Source organism: Crotalus tigris, unplaced genomic scaffold (assembly GCF_016545835.1).
Source record: "Crotalus tigris isolate CLP2741 ecotype Arizona unplaced genomic scaffold, ASM1654583v1 scf7180000018468.2839379, whole genome shotgun sequence".
NCBI lineage: Eukaryota > Metazoa > Chordata > Lepidosauria > Squamata > Viperidae > Crotalus > Crotalus tigris.
The window spans coordinates 2,361,273-2,386,949 of NW_024097024.1; the positions used below are offsets into that span (position 1 = coordinate 2,361,273).

At 33.9% G+C, this 25,677-nt stretch overlaps 1 protein-coding gene across 3 annotated transcripts in view; it reads left to right on the forward strand.

Moving 5' to 3' along the window:
* Window positions 1–25,677, forward strand: part of ATRNL1 (attractin like 1) — a 523,512-nt gene that overhangs the window by 100,983 nt on the left and 396,852 nt on the right. For 2 of the 3 annotated variants that reach the window (XM_039352768.1, XM_039352766.1), the window contains exons 13-17: window positions 947–1,065; window positions 12,009–12,141; window positions 13,486–13,667; window positions 17,729–17,942; window positions 19,935–20,123. In XM_039352768.1, coding sequence (XP_039208702.1) covers window positions 947–1,065; window positions 12,009–12,141; window positions 13,486–13,667; window positions 17,729–17,942; window positions 19,935–20,123 — 837 coding nt within the window. Of the gene's footprint in view, window positions 1–946; window positions 1,066–12,008; window positions 12,142–13,485; window positions 13,668–17,728; window positions 17,943–19,934; window positions 20,124–22,037; window positions 22,166–25,677 lie in introns of those variants that run through there. The other variant, XM_039352769.1, reaches the window with a different exon arrangement.

Genomic DNA, 25,677 nt, shown 5'->3' on the forward strand with positions numbered 1-25,677 from the left:
AACTATAATTTTTAGTTACTCTTTTATTACTTTTTGAAATATTTCTGCACAATATTCATGAAGCCATCAAATATGTTGAAACCCTTCTGAACAATGTTAGCTGAATCCATTCATATGTTAAATTAAGGCTTAATTCAGTAAGGGAATCCTATGGCAAATAAATAAATTGATAAAAATCACTGGATTGTGCTTGGGACATCTACAATAATCTCCATTCAATTAGGAATTTCATTGGCTGCTAAATATGCATAGGTAGTATAAGTTTAACATATTAATACATTTGTTGCAAAGATACGATGAGATAAAAAGGCCCAATAAGATGATGATAGGCTTCTTGTTTACTTTGTATATGCTGTATATAAGAACATACAGATAGCCCAATATAAAATAAAATAAAATAGAACAGACAAGATCTTAATTTTTCAGATTTAAAAAGGTATTTTGTGGATAGTTGCTAAAATTTTCTGTGATACTTTGATAAATTAATGAGTAAAGAATGAAAACTTCATATGACTAAAGCAACGAAAACTTATAAATTGTGTATAAATTAATTTTTTAAAATTGTTGTTCTAGGAATGTTTGGTAAGTCTAAATCTAGAAAAGCTTCCAGTACAGTGTTTCTCAACCTTGACAATTTTAAGGCATGTGGACTTCAACTCCCAGAATTCCACAGAATTCTGGGAGTTGAAGTTCACATGCCTTAAAATTGTCAAGGTTGAGAAACACTGTTCTAGTAGAATATATGCATGACTGAGTTTAAATGAAATATAACCTATATTACTTGCTTTTTATTAAAGAATGTTAATCTTAGACTAAAAGTTGCACTTACAATTAATAGTACAATAAATATTGTTTATAGCAGCAGTTAAAGATGTGCAAATTAAAAAGCATGACATTCTCAGTCTCTCATGTTGATGTTTTGTGACACTTTTCATTTGTCTAATAGCTGTAGCAGATGACAGATGTTACAAATATGCAGACTGTGCCAGTTGTACTGCTAATACAAATGGCTGTCAGTGGTGTGATGATAAGAAGTGCATTTCTGCAAACAGTAACTGCAGCATGGTGAGTCTTGATTACTACGTTGTGGTTTTGTTAATGGTTCTGCTTTGTAATCATTAGCTTGCTCTTTGGTGCCATCAAATGTAAATGTCATATAAAAATCAGAGTTTGATGCCAATGCTGAATTAACATCATACATTAATTGCAAATGTATTTAATATAATTGAAAAGAGAAATAATGAAACTTGTACAGCAGTTGTTTTCCCATTTTCCTTGCCAATAAAACAAAACACTTAAACTTGAAATAACTAATTTAATAACTTAACGTACTCTAAAGCATTTTTCATATCTAACCATTTGGGAAGTATGAATCATCATCATATAAATGCCTTTTGGCTGTTTTCCCCTTGTTCATAAACTATGCTCAAATTTGCAGGATTAGTGCAAATAACAAATTTATGCTTGTCAAATAATCAAAATACATTTATCAGAATAAAATAGAAATTCATAACCACTTTAGTTTATCAGGAAAAATTGTTCAAAGTTAATATATTTAAAATGTTTCTCAAATTAATTCATATTTACTGATAAAGAGAACTATTGAAATAATAGAATAGTGGGGCTGAAAGGGACCTTGCAAATCTTCTAATCCAACCCATCTTTTATTGTGGCAATCAAAAAGAGACACAACATTGCAAGCACAGTCCGACAACTATCACATAGAGTGAAACTATTGATTTTCCTCTTTTTGACATTATTTCTCTGCTGATGCTACCCAAGACTTCATTGGCTCTTTTTGCCAACTATGCTAGTTAACACCTAATGTGTGATCTATCAAGACACCCATATTCTTGAAGTTGTTGGTCTGTATTTTCTAATTTTTCTCATTGTTCTCCATGTGGACTTAGGCTAATACAAATTGGTTCAGCATTGTCTGGCGGGCTTTAGACTGTCCACTGTAAGCATAAATGAACACATTAATAAAGAGAAAGATTCATGAGGATAAATTGCAGATTTATATTAGGAACAATTTGGAGCATGTGAACAGTTTAGGACAGGGCTTTTCAATCTTTTCACCCATTGTACCCTTTTAGGATATGGCAACATCCGAATATCACCAGTCGCCTAGCAAGGTGTCAAAAACTTGATGACCAAAAAAAAAAAAAAAGGAAAAAAGTGACAAAGTACAGGTAGTCCTCGACTTACAACAGTTCCCTTAGTGACTGTTCGAAGTTACAATGGCCCTGAAAAAGTGCCCCCCAAGCCACAGCCGAGCAAGACACCTGCCTGCCCACCCGGCGGTGCTCTTCCTCCTATCCGAGGTTTTCATTGATGTGAGCAGCGGGGTGGGGTATGGGGGGTGTTTGGTTTTTATTCCCCCCGTCTGCTGGGTGGTGGCAGCAGGTTTTGGTCACTTCACATGATCCTGGGACACTGTGACCGTCATAAATATGTATCAGTTGCCAAGCATCTGAATGTAAATCACAAGACCCTGGAGATGCTGCAACATTCCAGCTGATCGGTGTTCTTCTGGGCTCAGCAGAAGTATCAGGATCAGTGCTGCTTTCCAACTGATTGTTGCTTCTTCAGGGCTCAGCAGAAGCGCCAGGATCAGTGCCAGGCTCCAGCTGGAGCCTGGCGCTGATCCTGGCGCTTCCACTGAGCCCTGACAGTCCTGCAGCTCCAGCCATCTCTTGCTCAGGCTTGTGCGGTTGCAGGTTCAGCTCATTCCCCTCCCCTGCTACCACTTTTCTAGGATGGTCGCGTACCACCTGCCAGGTGCCAATGTACCACAGGTGGTACCTGTACCACTGGTTGAAAAGCCCTGGTTTAGGAGATAGTGACTTCACTCTTGAAGAGAATGTTGAAGCAGAGACCAGACATCCATCTTTGATGATGTTTTAACCTGAATATCTGTATTATAGTATATTGAATTTGAAGGCCAAAGTAGCATAATTTAATATAACTCCAGAGTTGTAAGAGTCTGTATATTTAATTTTGAAGATTAACAATAGCACCTTAACTGATACATTTTGGAGCTACATATTTTGTTCAGGTTGATAGCCTGAGTACTAAATATTCAGGACTAACCTTACAATAATAGTGTACAGTATATTCTCATAAGTGCTTGTTCTTATTAATATTATTGTATTTTGTTTTGATATGACTTTTTCCCTATTTTAGAGGAACATAACAATGTTTTTAAGAAGATACTTACGCTGTTTATTTTCCTGAATTTAATGAGAGAGTATACTTAAACCTTCCTCCCTTAGACACTTCTTACCACCCTGATATATATTCCCTTGGGGGGGGGGAAGATGAAGATTCTTATCAACAGTGATGGACTTTACTTATGTGTTATCAGTGGCATACAGTAGTGCTTTTGACAGAAAAATAAAATTACTTATGATAAGGCAAAGTCTCAGAAATATATAAGAATACTGTGGATGTTTCTCTGAGTCGATGAAACTATTTATGGGTATGATAACTATTTATCTTTTAAAACACACAAATATTGGAAAAACTGCATTTACATAAATACTTTTTTAAAAAAAATAATCTTCCAAATAGCTGGTTATGTGATTTTTCATATATGATGCTTAGAAAAGAGAAGGTAAACAATCTAGATAAGAAATGAAGAAAGGAAAAGACCAAGAATATTATATTATATATCATTTAAGGCCTGTTAGGCAAGGACAGCTGGATAACAAACAGAAATTATAGTTTAGAATTTTCCCATATCATATATTATCTTTATTGAGAAAGCAATGAAGCTGAAATTTCAAACTGCTCATGAATGCAAAAATGTGGAAAACACAGAATGAAATGTAAATGTGCTAGAGCTTGCCATCTATCACATTCACACAGAATATGGTACAACCAGATTTCTTGCAAATTTAATTTACCTCTGCACCAATTTTACATATTTTCTTTGATTCCTACCCTTGTAATTCCAACCAGTTATATGGACATCTTCTATGCTCTTACTGACATTGATTTATTCCTCTTGGACAAAAGTATTTCTCTCAATCCAGAGAAAGAAGAAGGTTGTCAGAAGAGTTATAGTTACTGCTAATTAGTAGAAACTGTACATATATATACAAACTTCCTTCCTTCCTTCCTCCCTCTCTCCCTCACTTCCTTGTTTTATTTGCTTGAATAAACTTTGCTAAGAAGATGAAACTGAAGTTTGTAATATATCAAGATGCATTGATGAATTTGCCGAAGAAAATATTCTTGAAATCTAAGTGCACAATAGCTAATGCAAGTACTTTGTTCTTCATAAGCATTGTTATAGTTCACAGTTAACAGTAATAATAAAATATTTATATTGTGAAACCAGATGAAATTGGTGCTTTTTAACAAAACTCTATTACCAATTATCTGGGCTCATAGTTTAGTTGCAGGGTTAGTAACAATATTAAGGATATACAATATCTGGATTTGAAAAAGTAAAGGTGCTTTGGATCCTGCATGGGCATCTTCTCTGCTATTGGTTACTACTTAGATATATGTTATTATCTCCTTAACTTAAATACACATTTTCCTAAATCCATACAGGTAACATGTGGATACAGGAAAAGGTACAGCTTCTTTAAGAGGCAGATGGCAGAAGGTGCCCATGTCAGATCTGAAATACTTTTGCCTGGTTGATTCTTAATACTGCACACATTTATAAAAGTCAGTTTCTCACTCACAAAATGTGTAATGTTGACATAAATTATAGTTATAATGGCCTGATTTGCAGTATATGCTAAAATAGTGTATGGATTCCTTATACTGCATTACAAGGTTACAAATACCATTTCAGCTTAGAAAAAACATTTTGTGTGTACTTGGTCATTTTTCAGTAGAACTATTTCCTTTCTCTGAGTAATTCTACAGGATCATATTTGGTAACTCCAAGGGACAGAATATCTTGTTATGAGACTGTATCCAGCTAAGGATTCTTCTATAGTATTCAATTATCTCTGGATATAATGATCAAATATGTAAATATTATCTTTGCAGTTACTCTTATTTCCATTGGAGCATTAATTGTTATATAATTCTTGATCTTACACCATGTATATCTTTGAAGTTAGCTTCATTAAACCTCCGAGAACAGCTGTGACCAAATGTTGATGAAAATAACCTCACCAGTTAAAGGCCTTATCTGGAAGTCATTTCACAAATCCAGATATATAGCAAAACATCTGCAGTTTACATGAGCTACTTTTCAACTATACATAGAGGGAGAATATCACTGGTCTAATCATACATGAGACCTTTAAGCCTCTCTTTATTTGTTGCAGTACAACTGGGAAACTCTGGTAAAACAATGAGATCTCTTCTTCACCATTTATTTATAATGTATGTAATCAGTGAAATTACTAATTCCCTTATAAGAAATATATAGTAATGAATTTCTTCTGCAGGTAATCTCCAGTGAAGTTGCAATTTCCATTTTGCTTTTGTAGAAAGCAGAACTCTAGTTAGAACCAGGAGCACTGTGTGAAGAGATTCAACACCATCATATTTTGCTAATGCAAAGAATTAAGTTGGGATGGCAATCTACTCCTTATAGTGAACACAGAAATGGGAAGAAAAGAATAATTAAAGATGCTCACTGTTTTCAGATTAACACATAGGCATCCTTTTGTTTTGAGATGCTACAGTTAAATATTGACTCCTTATCAGCTGTCCACAGACAGAATGGAAAGGCAGATATGAAATTCCGCGACTACATTATAATGCAAATACCACAACATATTTGTATTAGTGTTGGGTTGTAAGTATATAATGACATATGCCACCATAGTTTTATGAGAGCCCTGTCATCTGATATAAAAAAAGGCACGTTTCAAAATGATCTAAGGTCCACTTTTGTTTTAAGCTTGATAAATATACCTTTCCAATTTGGATAAAATACTAAAACTAGACCTATAGTTCTATGGAGCTCGGGAGAGAGAAAAAGAAAAGTTAACTATTAAAATCACCTACAATTATTTTTTTAAAATAAATTTACTTAAGATTATAATTGCAATAGTAAAAAAAATAATAGAAACTAAAAGAATAAAACAAGTAAAAAGTGCAAAGAAAAATAAAAAACAAAGAAAAAAAATGAGAATTTAGTAAAGAAAAAGAAACAAAAATAAAGAGGTTACCTCCAACCCTTATCACATGTATATACAAATTTAGTAACTTTTCATCTCCTTTTAATTTACAACCAATAATTTCTCCATCCTGTGTTCCATCTTTTACTTGTAAACACATCCATAAAGCACTGTCATTTCAGTACAGGTTTCAGCAAAAAGTCCATTAAGGGGAAGCCAGAAATAACAATATATTTTAACCTGATTAACTAAACCAACCTCGAATTAGTGGCCACTTAGAATTAGAATTGATTATAATAGTGTTCAATCCTAGGGAGCGACGGATGTTTCTCTATCAGGGTGCAAAGAGAAAATATCTTCTGTGAACTCTACACAGACATCAGGAAGGGCATCTGGCCAATAAACACTCAGCTCCATTCAGTCATCTCACCTCCACCTCAATAAAAGGGATTATAGGATAGTAAAAAGAAAAAAAAGATATGATGAAGAAACAAATAATGCATAAGAATATTTCATGATAATCTGAAGAAGAGCCATGGCCTTTCTAAATAAAAAGCTTGCCCAGAATCCCGGAACTTGTGGCTTGATGGAAACGAAAATTTGAGAAAAAAGTACTTCTTTTGTTAGACAGAATGGTTATGTAAGTATCTTAGAATTCGTACACTCTAACTTTTAATAAGTATATGGGCATTCATAGAAATCTAGGAAGGAAGAAATGACATTTGTAGGATTAATAAGAAGCAGGGGAGTGCTTAAAATATCTAGAAAACTGGAACAAACAAAAGAAACCATGAAGCACTATAATCAAGTTGAGCATTGTATATATATCTAGAGCTTAAGGGAATTAACTAATGAATGCAATAAACCACCAACAATTACTTTTGATAACTCATAGAAAACAGGAAGGCAATAGAGAATATGAAGGAATGGAAAAACAAATATTGTTTCAAATATCAATTACTATTACATAATAGAAACTTCAGTAAAGGAATTCTAGAGTCACCCAGCAACTTCAGCTATGGCTCACTTTGTCTTCAATGCCATTTCAGAAATGAACAATACTGTTGATGGGAATGAAACACAGATGCTTATGTCAATTTCCTTATAGTCCCTAGACAACTATTTTAGCTCCCTATGTTCAAGATAGATTAAAGTGATTAGCAGTTAAATACATATATAAAATAATACAATTCATCCTCACTATTCTATCTTACTTTGCGTGAATTGATATACATCCTAAACCTGTCAACTGGATACATCATGTCAATTTTGAATTTATTATTTTAGTTCTACTGCAGCCTTAGTGTAAACGAGAATTACTGGCTTTGCATTTATGCATACATAAAATAATGCATAGATTGAATATAAAAGCAGTACTTTTATACACAGGTTAGGAGCAAGGCTTTTCTGTTTGTTTTTTAAATCTTTTAAACATTTTAAAAAAGTTTTGGATTTTCTCAATCAGAAAATTGTATCTACAAAAAATAAAACAATTGTGGGTTCTCTAATCCTCCTACTTTTACTGAAGACTGTTTACTACCATATGGATTCATTCTCAGGAACAAGTAAAAACTGTTCAAAAATTTGACATTGTGATAATGATGTGTTAACAGGGAATATTAGGTAGAACTGTTATGAAATGAGCAGATGGTGCTTACTTGCAATTTAAAATTCATTGTAATGTACATATCAGGAAGGGTTGTCAATAATGTATAATGACTGAACCAACTTAGATGCAAAAAGGTGTTACAAAGTTACTAGAATTTATCTGTGCATATTTTGCAGATGAATTTTGTGTTGCTTTGCAACATTTCATTCCAGATTCTTTGTTTATAATACTTATGTGCTGTTGTATGTTCATGTTTGTAATTACCTTGTCAGCCAACCTTGTAAGCTATTTCTAGGTTGATCTTAATAACACAGACTTTCTTTTTATAATCTACAGCAAAATGCTACTTGGTTTAGTAATTGCTTAGAATAGCATAAGTTCTATTTCTTATTGAAAATTGTTATTTCAGCCAATAATGGGATTTTTTTCTACCATGGATACACATCTAATTTAGAAATTAAGGTGACATGCCAACATTCTTTTCCCCAATTTAAATTTGAAAATTATATTTTCAGTCACAAGGAAAAGAGAAATGATTAGGCTACTCTTATCAAGACTGCAACAAAAGGCAATTTTTTCTTCACAGATACTCCACATCCCACTCTTTCTTTTTGTATAGTTATAGCCAGTGAATTTCTTTTAATATTGCTACCAGTGTCTATAATCATTTTTTTGCCCTCAGCTTACTCATTGCCTTTTAACTCTTCCTCAGATCCTATGCATCTTAATTTTTCTATTCTTGCAATTCTCACTTTTGTTTCTCTTCTAATATAGAGGTCTTTACATTTATCTTTTATTAATTTATAAAGGAGAATGCATATTCCAGTATACTAGTAAAATTGGAGATTAGAACTGCCTTAATCACCAATTCCAATTAATTTTAAGAGATGGTATATTTTCTGTATATGTGAATCTTGGCAGCCAAATGTGCTTTTTCAGTAGGTAACTGGACTTCTTGTTTTGCTTGAACACGTTTCATTTCTCATCCAAGAAGCTTCTTCAGTTCTGAAGTTCATTCAGAACTGAAGAAGCTTCTTGGATGTGAAGCAAAATGTCTTCAAGCAAAAACAAGAAGGCCCGTTGCCTTTTGAAAAAGCACCTTTGGAACAAACAATAACCTGGATGACTAAGAATCTCCATAGACATGAATCTTGATATTTGAACAATACAATTGCAAAAAAAAGAGAAAGAACTTATGTTATGTTTTGAAAATATTGATACTAAGCTGAGCAAAGTTGTGAGGGAGGTATATTGCAATGTGTGGAAGCGCAACCAAACTCCCCTTGAACCATTAAAACAACTGCATTTTTTGCAGTACTCACATGATATTTGACAGCTATTCCCAGTTTAGCTATTTGCTTTGCTGAAAAGAAAACAAAGATTTACTATGAGTATAACTAAGGAGACTTACACAACTTTGGGTTGTGCACCAGTTGTGGTGTTTGCTGGATCAGGAGTCCCTGCACTCAAGTCATTTATGTCCTAGTCATCTCACGGCTGGATTACTGCAATGTGCTTTACATGGGGCCATCCTGGAAGAACATTTGGAAGCTACAGCTGCTGCAGAGTGCAGCAGTACAGGCAGTTCTTGAGCCCCAAGAATGGTCCATGTAAAACTCCTGCTCCTTGAGGTGCATTGACTGCGGTCTGCTTCCAGGTGCAATTTAAGTGTTAATAATCATCTTTAAAGCCCTTCATGGCATGGGTCCAGGCTATTTAGGGATAATGTCATCCCACTGGGATTGGCTGCCACATCCTTGCTGGCAGAGGAGGCATGCTGCAGGCCCCATCAGCTTAATTATTCTGGCTGACATGATCCAGGAGAAGGACCTTCTATGCTATTGCACCTGCTCTCCCTAACATCTTATCCCTCAAAGTGAGGTCAGCTCCAACTCTCTTGACCTTCTGTAAGAACCTAAAGACCTGGCTATGTCAGTTAGTCTGGGGCTCCAATAGGGAGTATAATAGTGCAGGTGATTGATTGATTAACAACAAACCCAAACTCCCTTCCCTTCCTACTCCCATGCCCTCATCTTCTTTAATTGGGCTGCAGTGTTTGGCTTTTGTATTAACTTATTAACTGGGGAATGCAGTGGTTTTTATCTTTTTGTAATGTTGAGAATATGTTTCTCTCTAATCTGTTTGACATATTTTGCTTATCATTTCAATTTACAAATTTATCCTTTTCAAAGTTATGTTTTGCCCCCCTCCCAATTGAAAAGCAAATAGTTTCTGTTTTTCAATTAGCTGATTGACATTCCTGATTTGTTTGCATCTCCCTAGCTCTTGCCCTCTTATTATGTAGTAAACAGTATCTGATTTGACAGAGTACTGTAGGAAGAAAAGTCCCAAAGGTGTCTTTCCCAAAAGACTATTGAACTTTCTTGGTTTTTTGTTTGAAAACATTTCACTTTTCATTCAAGAAGCTTTGAAATGTTTTCAAGCAAGAAACCAAGAAAGTCCAGTTACCTTTTGGAAAAAGCACGTTTGTGACAATCATGACCTGGATGATTGAGAATCTTTGAGGAGAAAAGCCTTTCACTTTCTCCTTTTTTATCTGGATTTGCTCATGAATAATCTTAATCTTGTGCTTTAGACCATTTTGTTTTACTTCATTATCTCTTAGCTTGTCCCTTTCCATTTCTTCTTTTTCATGCCATGGCTCTAGGCTAAATTTTCACTTTTTCTGTCTCCCCACCCATAGCATGTCTCTCTCTTTTGTATCAAGGTCCACAATTTTTATGGCTTCCATAATTGATTCAGAATTCATATCTACCTCTTCCACATTGGGATATCACTTTCTTTTATCCAGAGGTTTTCTATTTTTTTCTTTACTGGGTCCAAAATGTCTGTAAGCAGACAATGTCTTCATCTTCTGTTTGATCTTTATGAAGGTTTTAATTCTTCCATATTTGGAGTTAAAGCCTTGATCATTCGTCTCTTTCTGGCAATGTTGGAAAAGTTCATTTCATTGGCCAGTGTTGTCAATAGCCCAAATGGAAGTCCTGTGACACCATTTGGCCAGCAGAAGCCAAGACTGGGGCAATCCTGACAAAGTGAATTTTCTTCCTGAATTGCTTCTGAAACCTACAAGGGAGTTTTGCATACAATCTCACAAGCTTCACTCTTACTAACTTCTGTGAACTGAAGTTTAACACTTACTGAAAGTACTAAAATGAATTACAGGTAATCCTTGATTTACGACCATAATTGAGCCCAAATTTTGTGAGACATTGGTTAAGTGAGTTTTGCTTCATTTTACAACTTTTCTTGCTATGGTAGTTAAGTGAATCATTGCAGTTGTTAAGTTAATAACCTGGTAGTCAAGTGAATCTGGTAGAAAAGGTCACTACGTGACCCTGGGGCACTGCAAATGTCATACATATGAACTATTTGCCAAGCATCCGAATTTTGATCACATGACCACAGGGATGCTACAACAGTCGTAAGTGTAAAAATGGTCATAAATCACTTTTTTCAGTGCCGTTGTAATGTTGAACAGTCACTAAATGAACTGTTGTAAGTTGAGAACTATCTGTATATCACTAGTGCCACTTAATATGAATGCCTTCTTGACAGAGAACCTGCAATTTGAATTTTATGTACGTGACAGAAAGGGCTGTGTTAAAGTTTGTCTGAGTTTGATATTATTTCCTACATTGTCCAGCATATATGGGAAAGTAAAGAAACATGCCATTTTTAGCCTTGTTCAGGCTATCTGTAGTTACTTTAAAATTTGATGAATAAGTAAATAATTTTCCCTTTTTATTTAGGCTCCTTTCCTCAATATAACTATATCAGGTCTCTTTGGCTACAGGAAGAAAAGCTTCCTATCATCAACTTCCTGGCTAGGACCACGAAAATGGGTTGAACCTATATTCTTCTAGTAAATTATGACTGTGTGGGTACAACCTTTGTTTTAGGTATTCTGTTGAAATTTGAAAGAAGACACATATGGATACGTGTACAGATAAACATCAGAAACTAAATGATAACTCCTGCTTTTATGGGCAGTAGCTTATTATGACGATGACGACGATAATGATGATGATGATGTTATGTGGGTCTGCACAGACACGCACGCACATGCCTCAAGTCAGTTTTTGACATCTGGTAACTGCCTGAACAAGTCTCTGCAGTTTTCTTGGCAAATTTTTCAGAAGTGGTTTGCCATTGCCTCCTTCATAGAGCTGAGGGAGAGCCAGCGGCCCAAAGTCAACCACTAAGTTCCTTTGTGACTTTTTGTTATTTCTCCTTTATTTTGAAAATTAACAAAATTTGTACGTGTGCTTATATTTTAGTCAGTGAAGAACTACACCAAATGCCATGTAAGAAATGAACAGATATGTAATAAGTTGACTAGTTGCAAAAGCTGTTCACTAAACCTCAATTGCCAGTGGGATCAGCGACAGCAAGAATGTCAAGCTTTACCAGGTAAAAAGAAAAAAACTTTTTCAAAATAATATTTTAATAATGTCAATTTAATAACAGATAATCTTGCTATTAAAGAAAGAATGGGGCAGTCAGACCAGGAATTCAGGTTATTTCCAGTTTACAACTGAATTCAGTATAATCAGTACAATAGTAACAATAATGGACTCTGTGTGTGTGTGTGTGTGTGTGTGTGTGTGTGTGTGTGTTCGATTATTTCAAATTGTTGAAAGTACAGCATTACAGTGATTTCTATCACTTTAATCATAGGATAAATTATGCCATTTTTTTATCAGTGTAAATGATGTAAATTGCCCTAAGTAAGATCATCATAATTTTTTGTGTGTTTACTTTTTATGTGCTGCTTTGAATGCAATGAACATATCTCTTGCTTTTGGAGGGCTAGACAAATATTTTGTCTCTTGCATCCAAAGTCCAATAAATGGGATTCAATTAAATCAAAGTTTCATTATATTTGATTCAAATGTACCTACATTTTTATGGATAACACTTCAGTAAGTTTAAAACACCTATTACTATGTTTTCTTAAAAAATTATGTATATATGGAGCACAGGTAGTTTTTTTTGACTGAAAATCCTATTAATCACTTGACTTTTGGGTTGTTATGTTATATGTGTGCTAATGTTATAGTTTTACTCTAGTCATTTACTATGTTAGCATACTTATTAACAACCTCAAAAAGGGTTTTCTTTTTGTTTAAAATAAAAAAGTGAGAAAAATGTAGTAGACTGTAAAATTCAATACAAGGAAAAGCAGAAATACTGATCTATTCAGTTTTGTATTGTCCAAAGTAACTCTGAACTGCAGGATAAAAGAGTAGAACAGAAGATTGAAATTGATAGAGACATGGTTAAGGGATATCATGTTATTATAACTGAGTTTAAATTTGTAGGCCATATGAACTTTATCCTACGTTATTGAAAGAACAATCTGAATTCTTTGAAAAATGATAAACATTGGTATAGTATAACCTTATTGGAGCGCAGATATTTTTATTTTCAAAGAGAAGAACAATGAGGAGCTACTGATATTCTGATATTAATGTTTAAGAAGATAGTAGACCAATGTGCTTGATCTCTAAGCACATTGAACATATTGCAGTAATTAGCAAGTGCCAGTGTGGACTCATATATTTTTGCACTAATTTATCCAGTTTGGATCTGTTGTGTTGTGTATATACTTTTTCCCCTTAAAGCATATATAAAGCTTACTATATAATGGACACGATACATTTAGTAAATATTTTGAAAGGTGATTTCTGTTCAAAATGGTTTTTTTTTAAAAAAAATTACAATTACTTTTAATTTTGTGTAATTTTTTACTAGCTCACTTATGTGGAGAAGGATGGAATCATGTTGGAGATGCTTGCCTTCGTATAAACTCTAGTCGTGAAAACTATGACAATGCCAGACTTTATTGTTATGGCTTAAATGGGATTCTTGCTTCACTAACAACTTCCAAAGAGGTAGAGTTTGTTTTGGATGAAATACAGAAGTACACTGTCCAGGTAACTTGAATAATTCATGAGTGCATATAAAATACAGCTTGGATTTATTTTTAAGAAATGATGATAACATATCATAGAAACAAATATACATTTTACTCAACCAGATACCAAGTATATGTACATAGGATTTGCTGATGTATTATAGTAGTTGAAATTAAAGCTTAAGGATTCTTATTTTTATTATTCCATACTAAAGTGAATTCTTATGTTTTGCAATACAGATTTGAATTCCAGTTTTTTAAAATTAGTAACAAATGTTGTTTATAGAATTGAATCAAAATCTAGAGAAGTATTTTTTTAAGAAAATAAATTTAATATCACTGCAATGTTTGCAATTAATCAGTCAGTTGATATCATTGGTGGCATATTTTCATTGGTTTTATCATTTGGAGAACAGCTATAACAATGATGGCTGAAGTGATTTTGAAAATATTTTGATTGCATTTCCTTCAGTTAAGTTGGATTGCCCAGATTTCTTTATGGAAAGAAAGAAAACTAAAACTAAAGATCACTTTACACTGATCTTTATAATTTTTATTTTTAGTTCTTCCACTATTGGGTAAATTACTAATGACTTTAATATTAATGAAAGAAAAAAAAAAGGAAAACATAAATCCTATGAATGACTCAGTGTAGCAGATGCATGCCACCTAATTCTGCTTTCTCAAATTCTAATCAGTAACAATTATATAGGGGATGGAGACAAGATATGGTGGATGTTTATATGCATCCTTTAAATAATGTGATGTCTTCCTTCTGGAACTGTGCATTTATATTTAAGAAAACTGTGCCTTTCAATTGGATAGGGATATGTGGCTAACAATTCATCTGGTTCTTCCTTTCAATTAATACAGCTGCTACTGCTCTATTTTTCTTTATTAATAGAGAAATGATTTCATAAAACATAAATGTTATTCATAGATGCTACAGCATGTCTAATAGCCAATAGATACCATTTTCTTTATACTAAGTAAAGTTATTAATCTTTCTAGTGCAGCATAGAATATTCTTACATCTAGTGGTATTCATACAAGCTGACTTTCTTTATATAAACAGAAAAACAAGATATAATAATAATGAATAAATAAATAATAAACTAAATAAACTAAAGAGAGTTCTAGTCCAGCCTTAGCCACAAAAGCTGTCTGAGTAACTTTGGGCCAGATATTCTGTCTCAGCCCTTGATGTCAGGCTTGAGCAACAAGCTGATTGGTTAATTCCTGTCACAACCGATGGATCAAAATAACTAACCATTTATAGTCTGATTTTACATGAATAAGTTCTTTCCCTTTTAAAGCATTCATGTTAGCCTCAACTCATAAACAATATACTCACATGCCAAAATTGGGAGTTATGACTTTGCTATGATGTAGAGTATAGATTTATTAGATAGAAAAAGAAAGCTTGCATTGATATAATAAGAAAATTGTGTTGCATTTAATAATGCATTCCAAACACTTGTGGATAATGTGCACATATTTACACTTAGGCTTGCCTAAGATTCTCCATAAATTACATGTATTTAATACCTGCTACTCAAAAATAAGATTTTGATCATATGATGGATAAATCAGTTTGGAATTTTTACTTCTTCCCCTCAAATAATGAATTACTCCGGATTCACTACATAAAATGCAATAATAAATTTTGGAAGAGTTTTGTCTTAAATCGTGTGTGTTGTTGTAATTTCCTTTTTTAATGAGATAAGAATTTAGTTTCTGGTGTCATTATAATAAGCTACTGACTGGTGAAACAGCTGTTCCATTTATTGCTGTTTTTTAAAAAAAATCTGAAAAGAAATATAATATTAAACATGACCTTATTCAAATAAATTACATCTTGAATTACAGAGGTTTTATTTGAAATAATCCACATGTGCTATTCAACCAATAGCGACAAATGCATGCATTTCTTTGATTAAAGTAATCATTTACGTATCAAAAAATTCTAATAAAATATTGTGAATAATATCTCACTTCTGATTTTCTTTCCACCTAAAAAATTTCTTTTTCATTCCTATCTATAATTCCAATTCTGTTTACTCTGTATGTCATTCTGAATGTGTTATCAGCTGCCAGAGATACTTGTTGAATTTCCTTCATATGCCAGCTGGAACCTTCAGATTACAATCATGATGATTTAGACTAGAGCATTTGAGTTCATTTTAGATGACCTCCTTGTTACAGACTAGTAAGTTTTAAAATGGTAGCAGGAGAGCCCTATTAATCTGAAATATTTCTCATCATTTGAGTATTAAAATGTATGTTTTCCAATAACTTAATTAATTCATATATAATTACTGAATGCATTACAGTTAATTAAATAACCAAATGAAAAATAATCTTGGATATGTCAACATTTTTTTAATGATTAGTAATAATGAGCATTCTAAAATGCTAACAAAATAATGAGCATTTGACTTAACATATCATTCCTTTTCTTAAATGACCAAAGTAAAAATGAATCACCAATAGCTGAATTCATATATCCTGCTCAGCTATGTCATTGCTTGTAGATTATGGCTGGAGGTAGCCCTCCCATAATTTAACACAAATATATTATGTTAAACATAAACATAATATAATGTTTCCCAACCATAGCAACTATCAATTATTTGAGCCTCTATTCCCATAATTTAGCAATCATTATGTTGGGTGGGAATTCTGGGAGTTAAGGATCACACATCTGGATGTTGCCTAGAGAAAATACTGATTTACAAAGTATAGTAAAACCTCCCAGCTATCCTTTCAAGTTCTCTTAACATTTTATAACCTATTACTTTACTGTTGTAATTTTTCTGCACAAGTGGATACGTTTCCAAATGTATTTACTACTGGTTGGATTAACTCGATATTTATATTTGGTGGGAAGGCATAACATGGCATGTGGTCAATTTTTATCAATATGTAGATATTACTTACATATCTCAAATCCTGGCCAACCAAGTGATGCTTCTGAGATTCTGCTTGGTGTCTGCATGCTTTTTGAGTGTTGAGAAAGTACTGGTTTAAACTTAACCCTCTTAATCCTTCTAAGATTGAATGACTATAGATTAAGGCTTAACTGTTGTAAAAGGCTCCATTTCTACAAACTAATCCCGAGTTATAAACTGGCTTTCACGCCTAACCGATGAATAGAACTCCCATTCGTCCAATATCTAACCCACTATCTTAACTGCTAGAGTTAACTGACTTTCAGATATAAGTACATTTGTTTTTGTTTCCTACTTGTTATGTTGTGTTGATGTGTTGTACATCACCTAGAGTTGTTTGGATGACTGAAATGATTTATAAATTTAACTAACAAATTTGAAATTGGTCAGTGCAAAGAAGATGTCTACCATGTAACCCAATTTTGCACACATACCTTAAAGCAGACCTGGGAATTTTACAGCCCATATCCAGCCTACTGGGAGTCCCAGTTGGCCTGCAGCATCAGTGGCATCAGCAACATGGGGGGCATTGAGGTGAAGAAAGGACATCGCTGCAGTGAAAGGGGCAAGGCATTGGTGCAGTGTTGGACGCAGGGCATCAGCAGCATTGGGGTGGGGCGTTATCAGTGGGCAGCAAGTGGCCCTCCACAACAATCACAGTTTCTCATATGGCTCCCTGGAGAAATTAAGTCTCTACTCTTGCTTTAAAGTTTATGTAGAAAGAAAAGGAATATTTGTTTTTCTTCCTAAATGAATGACTTTTACATATCTGTAAAATTTACCTGTGTTTGTCAGGATTTGTGGCTATTTTGTTTTTATGTCTTCATTTAATTGTTCTATATTAGCCACTAGCAATTAAATATCAAATGGAAAATAGTCCCATGTGTACTTGCTTTGAAATTAGAAAAAAAATAGGTATTAATCTTAATACCCCGCAATAAATAATTGTGGTTAATGTATTTCATAAGATTATGATTTTCTGTGATTATAATATATTTTAATAATATGAAATTATATTTCATATAATTTCAAATGGTTGTGCAAAGTATCATTAACATGGCTGAAGTAATATGTAATAAAATATCAATGTTTGATTATTCATATGGGCTTTTTGCATTCACCTTTGCAGAAAATATCTCCTTGGGTGGGTCTACGCAAGATTAACATCTCCTACTGGGGATGGGATGATATGTCTCCCTTTACTAATACAACATTGCAGTGGCTTCCTGGAGAACCAAATGATTCTGGATTCTGTGCCTATCTTGAAAGGGCTGAAGTGGCAGGTTTAAAAGCAAATCCTTGTACAGCTAAGGCTGATGGCCTTGTGTGTGAGAAACCTGTTGGTAAGAAAGCCTACTCTATGATAAATACACTTGTGGAATACTTTACATGTCTTTAGTATTGCATTTTGAATGGAATGAGCATTGATTAATTTCCAGGAGACAGCTGCTGAATTGTATTTGTTTAAATTACAAAGCATACCAGGGAACGTTTCTTTAAATATATATCTTATGGCATTGAAAGGTTTTAACTGGAATCTTAGACTAAGTCATGCACTTTGTACAACAGAGTAATAGATTTTTTTTGTGAAAATTATTCTCTATTTTCTACATCTGCTTCAAGCAAAATAATTGTAGATTTTACACAACGACATCAGCAGACATTTGAATTAAAAGCCCTGTATAAGTGTATTAAATGTAGTATAGATGTAGATTCATATGAAACAAAAGCTGTAGAGTTCAATCCAGTCAGATGGAATGTTTCCAGGTGGAAAGTGTGAGCATAAATAAGTGTTATGCACTAAATAGATTAGTCTTAGAATTAGAGTTTATGTATACCAGAATCACAAATATAAAATGAATGCACGGTACAAATATAGTTCACTTGTGACAGAACTGAAACAACAACAACAACAAAAAAAAAACAATAGAAAGAGAAAAGAATATTTTCTTTTTAGAAAAGTGTCTTTTAGAAAAAAAGTATTAAGAAAGCCAGAGAAAGATGGGTGATGAAAGCCTTGGGCAACAAGAACGATACATAAAAAATGAATGCAAACTTCAAACATCTATCAAGAAGGACAAGGACAGTTATATAAGTTAAGAATGTCAACAGATAGGGAAACACAGGTAGAAGAAAATGGAAGACACTTTTAAGAAGATCAAAAAAATGCCAGGAAAATAGATTTAATCAACATAAAGGCTTTCTTAATTGCAATTGCATTTGACAAATATCTATAAAATTATAAGGATAAGGAGCTCTATGACAAGAAAGGTAAGAAAAACCAACAGTGTTATTCCCAGTGATGATAGTTGACTCTTAAAGCTGGATACTAAGAAACAGTGAGAGAAGGATGATCGATGTCTTAGAAGTTTACAGTAGCGTGTTTTGTAAGAAGTTCTGACCAGTTGGTCCTGGTGGCATGGAATGGAGAGACAGACAATAATTTGAGTCAGTCAATGGGCAGAACCTCACATAGTTTACATTTGTGGAGTGATCGCATAATATACTAGATGAAAAAAAGGTTGGCAAGCTGAAGTTAGACAATAAAGTGAATGGACAAGATGATACACACACACACACACACACACACACACACACACAGTGGTCAAAATTGTGGAAGCCTTTTGGGAAAAGTGTATTTTTGACATTTGATGTCTAATAACACCACTTTTTTGGGCAGTAATATCATAAAATGATATATCAACAGAAATATAATTTAATCAAGAATGTAATGCAACAAAGTTTGTTCAATTATCTGTACTGTATTCTATGAAAAGTTATAGCCAAATAACCAGAAAAAGAAAGCACAACTTGCTTAGGTTGATATCAGGTAGCTTTCCTTCATCTGATTGTAGCCAATGAGCATGAGTGTTTAGAGAGCCAATCAGGTATCATCTTGTTTTGGCAATGAGCCAATCAGATCAAAGTAGGATTCAGTTATTGATGTCATGTATTGAAGCTGAGAGGAGGACATTTGTCAGTGTGTTATGTGATCGCTATCAAGTTGGTTGGGGTTTTTTTTTGTGTTATTTCATTTAGTGAGCTTGTAAAATGTAATAAAATTAAAGTAATGGTGCAAAGAGTTGACTGGTTGCCTAGAAAGCGATGTAAAATAGCATTATTAAGTGAACAAGGCTACAGTTATAAAGAAATTAGAACAAAAATTGGTGAAAACTTAACCAAAGATGACATTTCTACTGTACACTTTTCCCAAAAGGTTTCCACAATTTTGGCCACTACTGTATATATGTGTCTATACACACACACACACACACACATGATAATTCAGCAAAAATACTGAAATTTCCTTTTTTATTATTTTCTTTTTCCTTCAGTTAGTCCAAATCAAAATGCTCGCCCCTGCAAAAAGCCATGCTCTTTAAGGACAACATGTTCCAACTGTACCAGTAGTGGCATGGAATGCATGTGGTGTAGCAGCACAAAACGATGTGTTGACTCAAATGCTTACATCATTTCCTTTCCATATGGCCAGTGTTTGGAGTGGCAAACTACCACTTGTTCTCGTAAGTATTTACGCTGATGTGAATGAAAATATTTAGGGTACTTAATGGAAATAAAAATGCTAAAAGGAATAGCGCAGTGTAGAGTGTTTCTGTTGAGGTTTCTGCTAGCTAGCGACCAAAAGTTTTTTTAAAAAAAGAAGCCAAAGCCCATGTTCAGACTAATATCAGACTAAAATTAAACCAGTTATTTTTTTTCCTGTATGTTTAGATAATCATGCACAGCTCAATACTTTGTGTCTAGAATGTCTCAAAATCAATAGAATTTTAGTTTTCTTCTTGAAAGCTATGAGAGCTGGTAGAAGTAATAGACAGACTAATGTTATGACACAGTATAAAACTCCCAATGATAATGGTGAATAAAACAATCACCTTAAAAAGACAAGCATCTGAATATAGAACTGAGCTGGAAACTTGTATTCTATAGCAATTTGGTTTGCTACTTAAGTAATTTATTTATCTACTTTTTTTGAAAGAACATTATACTCACAGGTAGTTCTTGATTTGTGACTCATGTATTATTTAAAATAAGAAAAGCAAATTTCTGTTGCTAAGTGAGACATTTGTTAAGTGAATTTTGCCCCATATTATGACCTTTCTTACCATTTGTCAAGTGAATCACTGCAGTTGTTTAGTAACACAGTTGCAAAATGAATCTGGCTTCCCCATTGATTTGCTCATCAGGAAGTTGCGAAAGGTAACCACATGACCCTGGGACAATTGTCATAAATACGAGTCAGTTGCTAAGTATCTAAATTTTGATCAGGTGATCATGGGGATGCTGAAAAATAGTCATAAGTTAGTTTTTTTCAGTGCCGTTGTAACTTTGAATGGTCACTAAGTGAACTGTTGTAAGTCGAAGACTACCTGACTACCAAATGTTTTTTGTTTATTATTTAATAAAATTTATATGGCCACCCAATTTACTCTCGATAATGTTATAAAAATATCTAAATCATTAAGGAATACTATATTATTCTGCCCTCAGAAACTCACATTTTGATTAAGAAAGTTTCTATTCCTTTTCTTATTTTAAATAATACATGAGTCACAATCATGTCTCACACTTGTTTTGTTCAGCTTGAAAGTAGGATTCAATGCAACAATATCTAATTTGGTTCACTGTTCATTAGCTTCTCTCATCCATTTGTTTCTCTTAATGTTGTCCTTTATTTTCAAGCAGGGCCAGATAGAATTGTGAAGTTTTATATCATCACTATACATGATTTATTCTGACCCATTAGCAGCCTTATGCTTCTAAAGAAATCTGACATAATCCATAAATTTTGAAACTTTTCCATGTTGATTGGGAAAACAACAACAAAGGATTAGACCTAACCCTTTAAAGATGTTAGTTTAATTTAGGGTACAAAATGATAAAAAATTCTGTTTTCCATTTTGGTTGCCAGGCAACATTCAGCTCTGTCCTGGAGAATCCAGTGTTGCTAACTTATATTATGCTGAACATGACCTAGAAATTATTAGCTTCTTGCTGTATTCAAATATTCTTAAAAGGATTTGGACAAATTGGCAGAACTCCAGAAAATTGTTAACAAATTTGCTTCCACCCCCCTGTCCAGAATTTATATGGACAGGGGTTTTTTAACCATTTTTTTATTATTAGCCCATTTCCATTGTAAAAAAATTGAAACTGATAATGGAAATTGGCAAATGATGTGAAGCTTCTGGAATTACTAAATAGCTTGTATATGTGCTCTGGTCTAATCAGTCCTGAGCAGCTGATTCCATTAAGTGTGAGTAGGCATAAATATTGTTTGGGCATGTTTTGAAAAGTACCTCTTTCTTGTTTGATTTAATGAATTAAACTTGGATGTTTTAGGTCTACTATTATTTCCCCAGTAGAAGAGTTTTGAATTCAGCTTTTGCAAATTTCAGGATTTAATATTTGTTTTCTAGATAGCAATCCTATCCAGGCTACCCTTTTTTTGTTGTGTTTAAAGAAAATACAGCTGAAGAAGTCTGTTGAATTTAGTTGTCGTTTTAGACACGGCTACAAAGGTATATATTAAATAAATCTAATAGGGTTTATTACATCAATTCAATAACATACAGAAAGAATTGTATTTTAAATTGTATTTCTGCCTAGCCAGTAAAAAATTTAAAATTCCACATTCCAGCCTTGCCCATTTAATAAAGGTGATCCTCTAGAACCGAGAGCAGTAGACACTGGAGACATCTCCATTGCTGTAAATCTTTGAAATCTTTGTGATCTCACCTTGAGCACTGCACATGAATTTGGCAGTTATTATGCAAAAAGTTGGTCAATTTTTCATGAGATCTTGCAGAGTTTTGCTTCATGCCCACAGAATTTAATGAAATTTTAACAGTTGCTTCAAATTTTTTTACCATTTTAATTAAGATTTAACTGTGGGAAACAGTTGAGAGCCTACTATTTATTGGAGACTGAGTTGCCAGCTTCTGAGCTAGTTTGCTTCCATTCAATTTGAATAATCTGACAGCAAAAAGTTTATGCATGCATCTTTTGAACCCAGCTGGCAGGAAATCTCAAGTCATGGGCATATGATGTCATGCTTAATGACTGGGTAACTTGCTTAATGACTGCACCCATATCTGACACTGTAAGTTGGGCTTGGTCACATATTTCACATTATGACTGTATATTTTGCAATGGAGTTGTTGGTTGCAGTTGTGGTTGCTAAGTGAGGACTACCTGTATTCAAAATACAGCTTTATATAGCTTAAGTATTATAAAAGAAAAAATATATATTACTACAAAATTATATTAAGTCTTTAGTTCTATTTTTGCCAAGAGTAAATATTGGCTTATCAGTTATTTTTCAAATGCATTTAATTAATAGTAAGATGTTGCCATTCTACCCTATATTAGTTTGTGCTGTAATTTGTGGCTGCTGTTCTGGAGGGTATTTTGTTTTCTTGATGTCGCTAACGGCATTGCAAGAACAATTCTGGGTCAGCAACCATAATTTTAATTTAGAAATGTACTTGAATAAAATTTTAAGAGACATGGACTGTCTGTTCCATATTATAAAATTATTTGTGCAATGTCTCAAGACATCAGAGGGAGAGAACAAATTGAACAAACTGAATAGAAGCAAAAGCCTTTGTAAATGTTACTATTTAGCTCTTTTCATTGAATGTGTAACATTTTCTGCTACACAATGACAAAGCATTTTAAGAAATCTTACCAAGAAAATTACAGGGATTTATTTAGGTCAGGAGCTGATACAGACTTGAAGGCAGAAATTTATATGGACAAGGGTTTTTTAACCATTTTTTTATTATTAGCCCATTTCCATTGTAGAAAAATTGAAACTGATAATGGAAATTGGCAAATGATGTGAAGCTTCTGGAATTACTAAACAGCTTGTATATTTGCTCTGATCTAATCAGTCCTGAGCAGCTGATGCCACTAAGTGTGAATAGGCATAAATATTGTTTGTGATGTTTTGAAAAGTACCTCTTTCCTGTTTGATTTAATGAATTAAACTTGGATGTTTTAGATCTACTCTTATTTCCCCAGCAGAAGAGTTTTGAATTAAGCTTTTGCAAATTTCAGGATATAATATTTGTTTTCTGGATAGCAATCCTATCCAGGCTACCCTTTTTTTGTTGTGTTTAAAGAAAAGACAGCTGAAGAACTCTGTTGAATTTATACAGACTTGAATTGATACAGACTTGAAGGCTGCATATATATATATATATATATATATATATATATATATATATATATATATATATGTGTGTGTGTGTGTGTGTGTGTGTGTGTGTGTGTGTGTGTGTATATGGTATATATGTGTATATATGGTATAGGTTTTCCTGCCTGAGCAGGGGGTTGGACTAGATGACCTCCAAGGTCCCTTCGTCATATATATATGTTTTCTGAGGTTTTGGCGGGTGTTTGTATGTAGGTCTTTGGTTATTCGGGTTTTCTCCCACGTAAAATTGGAAGTGTGTTGGTGACGTTTCGACGAAGTCTCATTCGTCATCTTCAGGCTGGTGCTTTCGGCTTCGTGCTTCTAGGAGCAATGTGTGATTGTAGCTGTTTCCTCCTTTTAACTGCCAGTGGGGGTATGAACTGATTGGATGAGAGCTTGGCTATGTTCTGATTGGATGGAGGTGTGTTCTGATTGGTTAGGAGCTTGGCTGTGTTCTGATTGGCTGGGGGGGTTGGCTGTGCTCTGATTGGCTGGGGGGTTGGCTGTGCTCTGATTGGCTGGGGGAGTGTTCTGTTTGGGTGGGGGCTTTGTTGTGCTCAGGTTAGTCTGAGTTGCAGGGGGGTTTAAAATGGTGAACTGCATTGCTATTTTTTGACTTCGCGTTCGTGGTCGTGCCTCATCTTCATGGTGGGTGTCAGTTTGCTTCATGTATTAATTGGAGGGGTTTAAAGTGGCTAATGAGGCAGCTGAGGTCTGGCTTCTGGTTTGTGGTCGTGCCTCATCATCGGTGTGGCTTTGGGTTTGCTTTTTGCGTGGATGTGTGGTGGTGACATCCTGTGTGGTTTTTGTGAGTGAGGGTCTGGTGTCATTTTTTGTGTTAGGGAGTCGTTTGTCAATAAGGGTTTCCAAATGGCTGGTAGGCGGGAGGTATCATCTCGTTTGTTCATGGTGTGTGGGCGTTTTTCTATCTCGATGGCTTCTCTGATTATTCTGTTATTAAAATGTTCAGTTTTGGCGATAGTTCTGGTCATTTTAATGTCAATTTCATGTCCTGTGATTTTAAGGTGTTGGATCAGGGAAGAAGTTGGTTCCTCTTTTTTTTTTTTTTTTATTAAAAGTTTTATAAGTTTTACAAAAAAGAAAAAAGAATACAAAACAAGAAACAACATATACAAAAAAAATAAAACTAAACAATACATATAAACCCCCCCCCCACCCCTCCCAAAACCCCCCCCTCCCTTCCCCCCCCCTGAGCTTCCCAGAGCAGAATATAGGCTTAAAAAGTAAAAATAAAAATTAAATTAAAAACTTTATATTTATATATATAAAAAGATTATCTATAATATATATAAAAATAAAACTTATGAAAAAAACTATATAATATTTTTGTATACCCAATCTAAATTGTATAAATTTTATCCATTTATCCCAAACAGCAAAAAACTTCTCTTGCGTTTGTTGCTTTAAGAAAGCCGAGATCTTTGCCATTTCCGCCAGATAAGCTCCTTTAAGAAACCATTCCTGCAATGTAGGCAAGGATTCCTTCTTCCAATATTGTCCTACTAACAGCCTAGCGGCTGTAATCAAATTTAACATCAATACAACTCCTTTGTATCACAATCTGTAACAATACCTAACAAAAATAATTGCGGAGTAAATTTTACCCTCCTTCTAAAAATTCTCTGGATATTCCACCATACTTTGATCCAAAATGCTTTTATCTCTCTGCATGACCACCAAATATGATAATAGGAAGACTCCTTATAACCACATCTCCAACATTTGGGTTGCACGTCAGGGTACATATAAGACATTTTTTGTGGATCAAGGTGCCATCTATAAAACATTTTATAAAAATTCTCCCTTAAGTTCTGTGCTTGTGTAAATTTGACATTTCT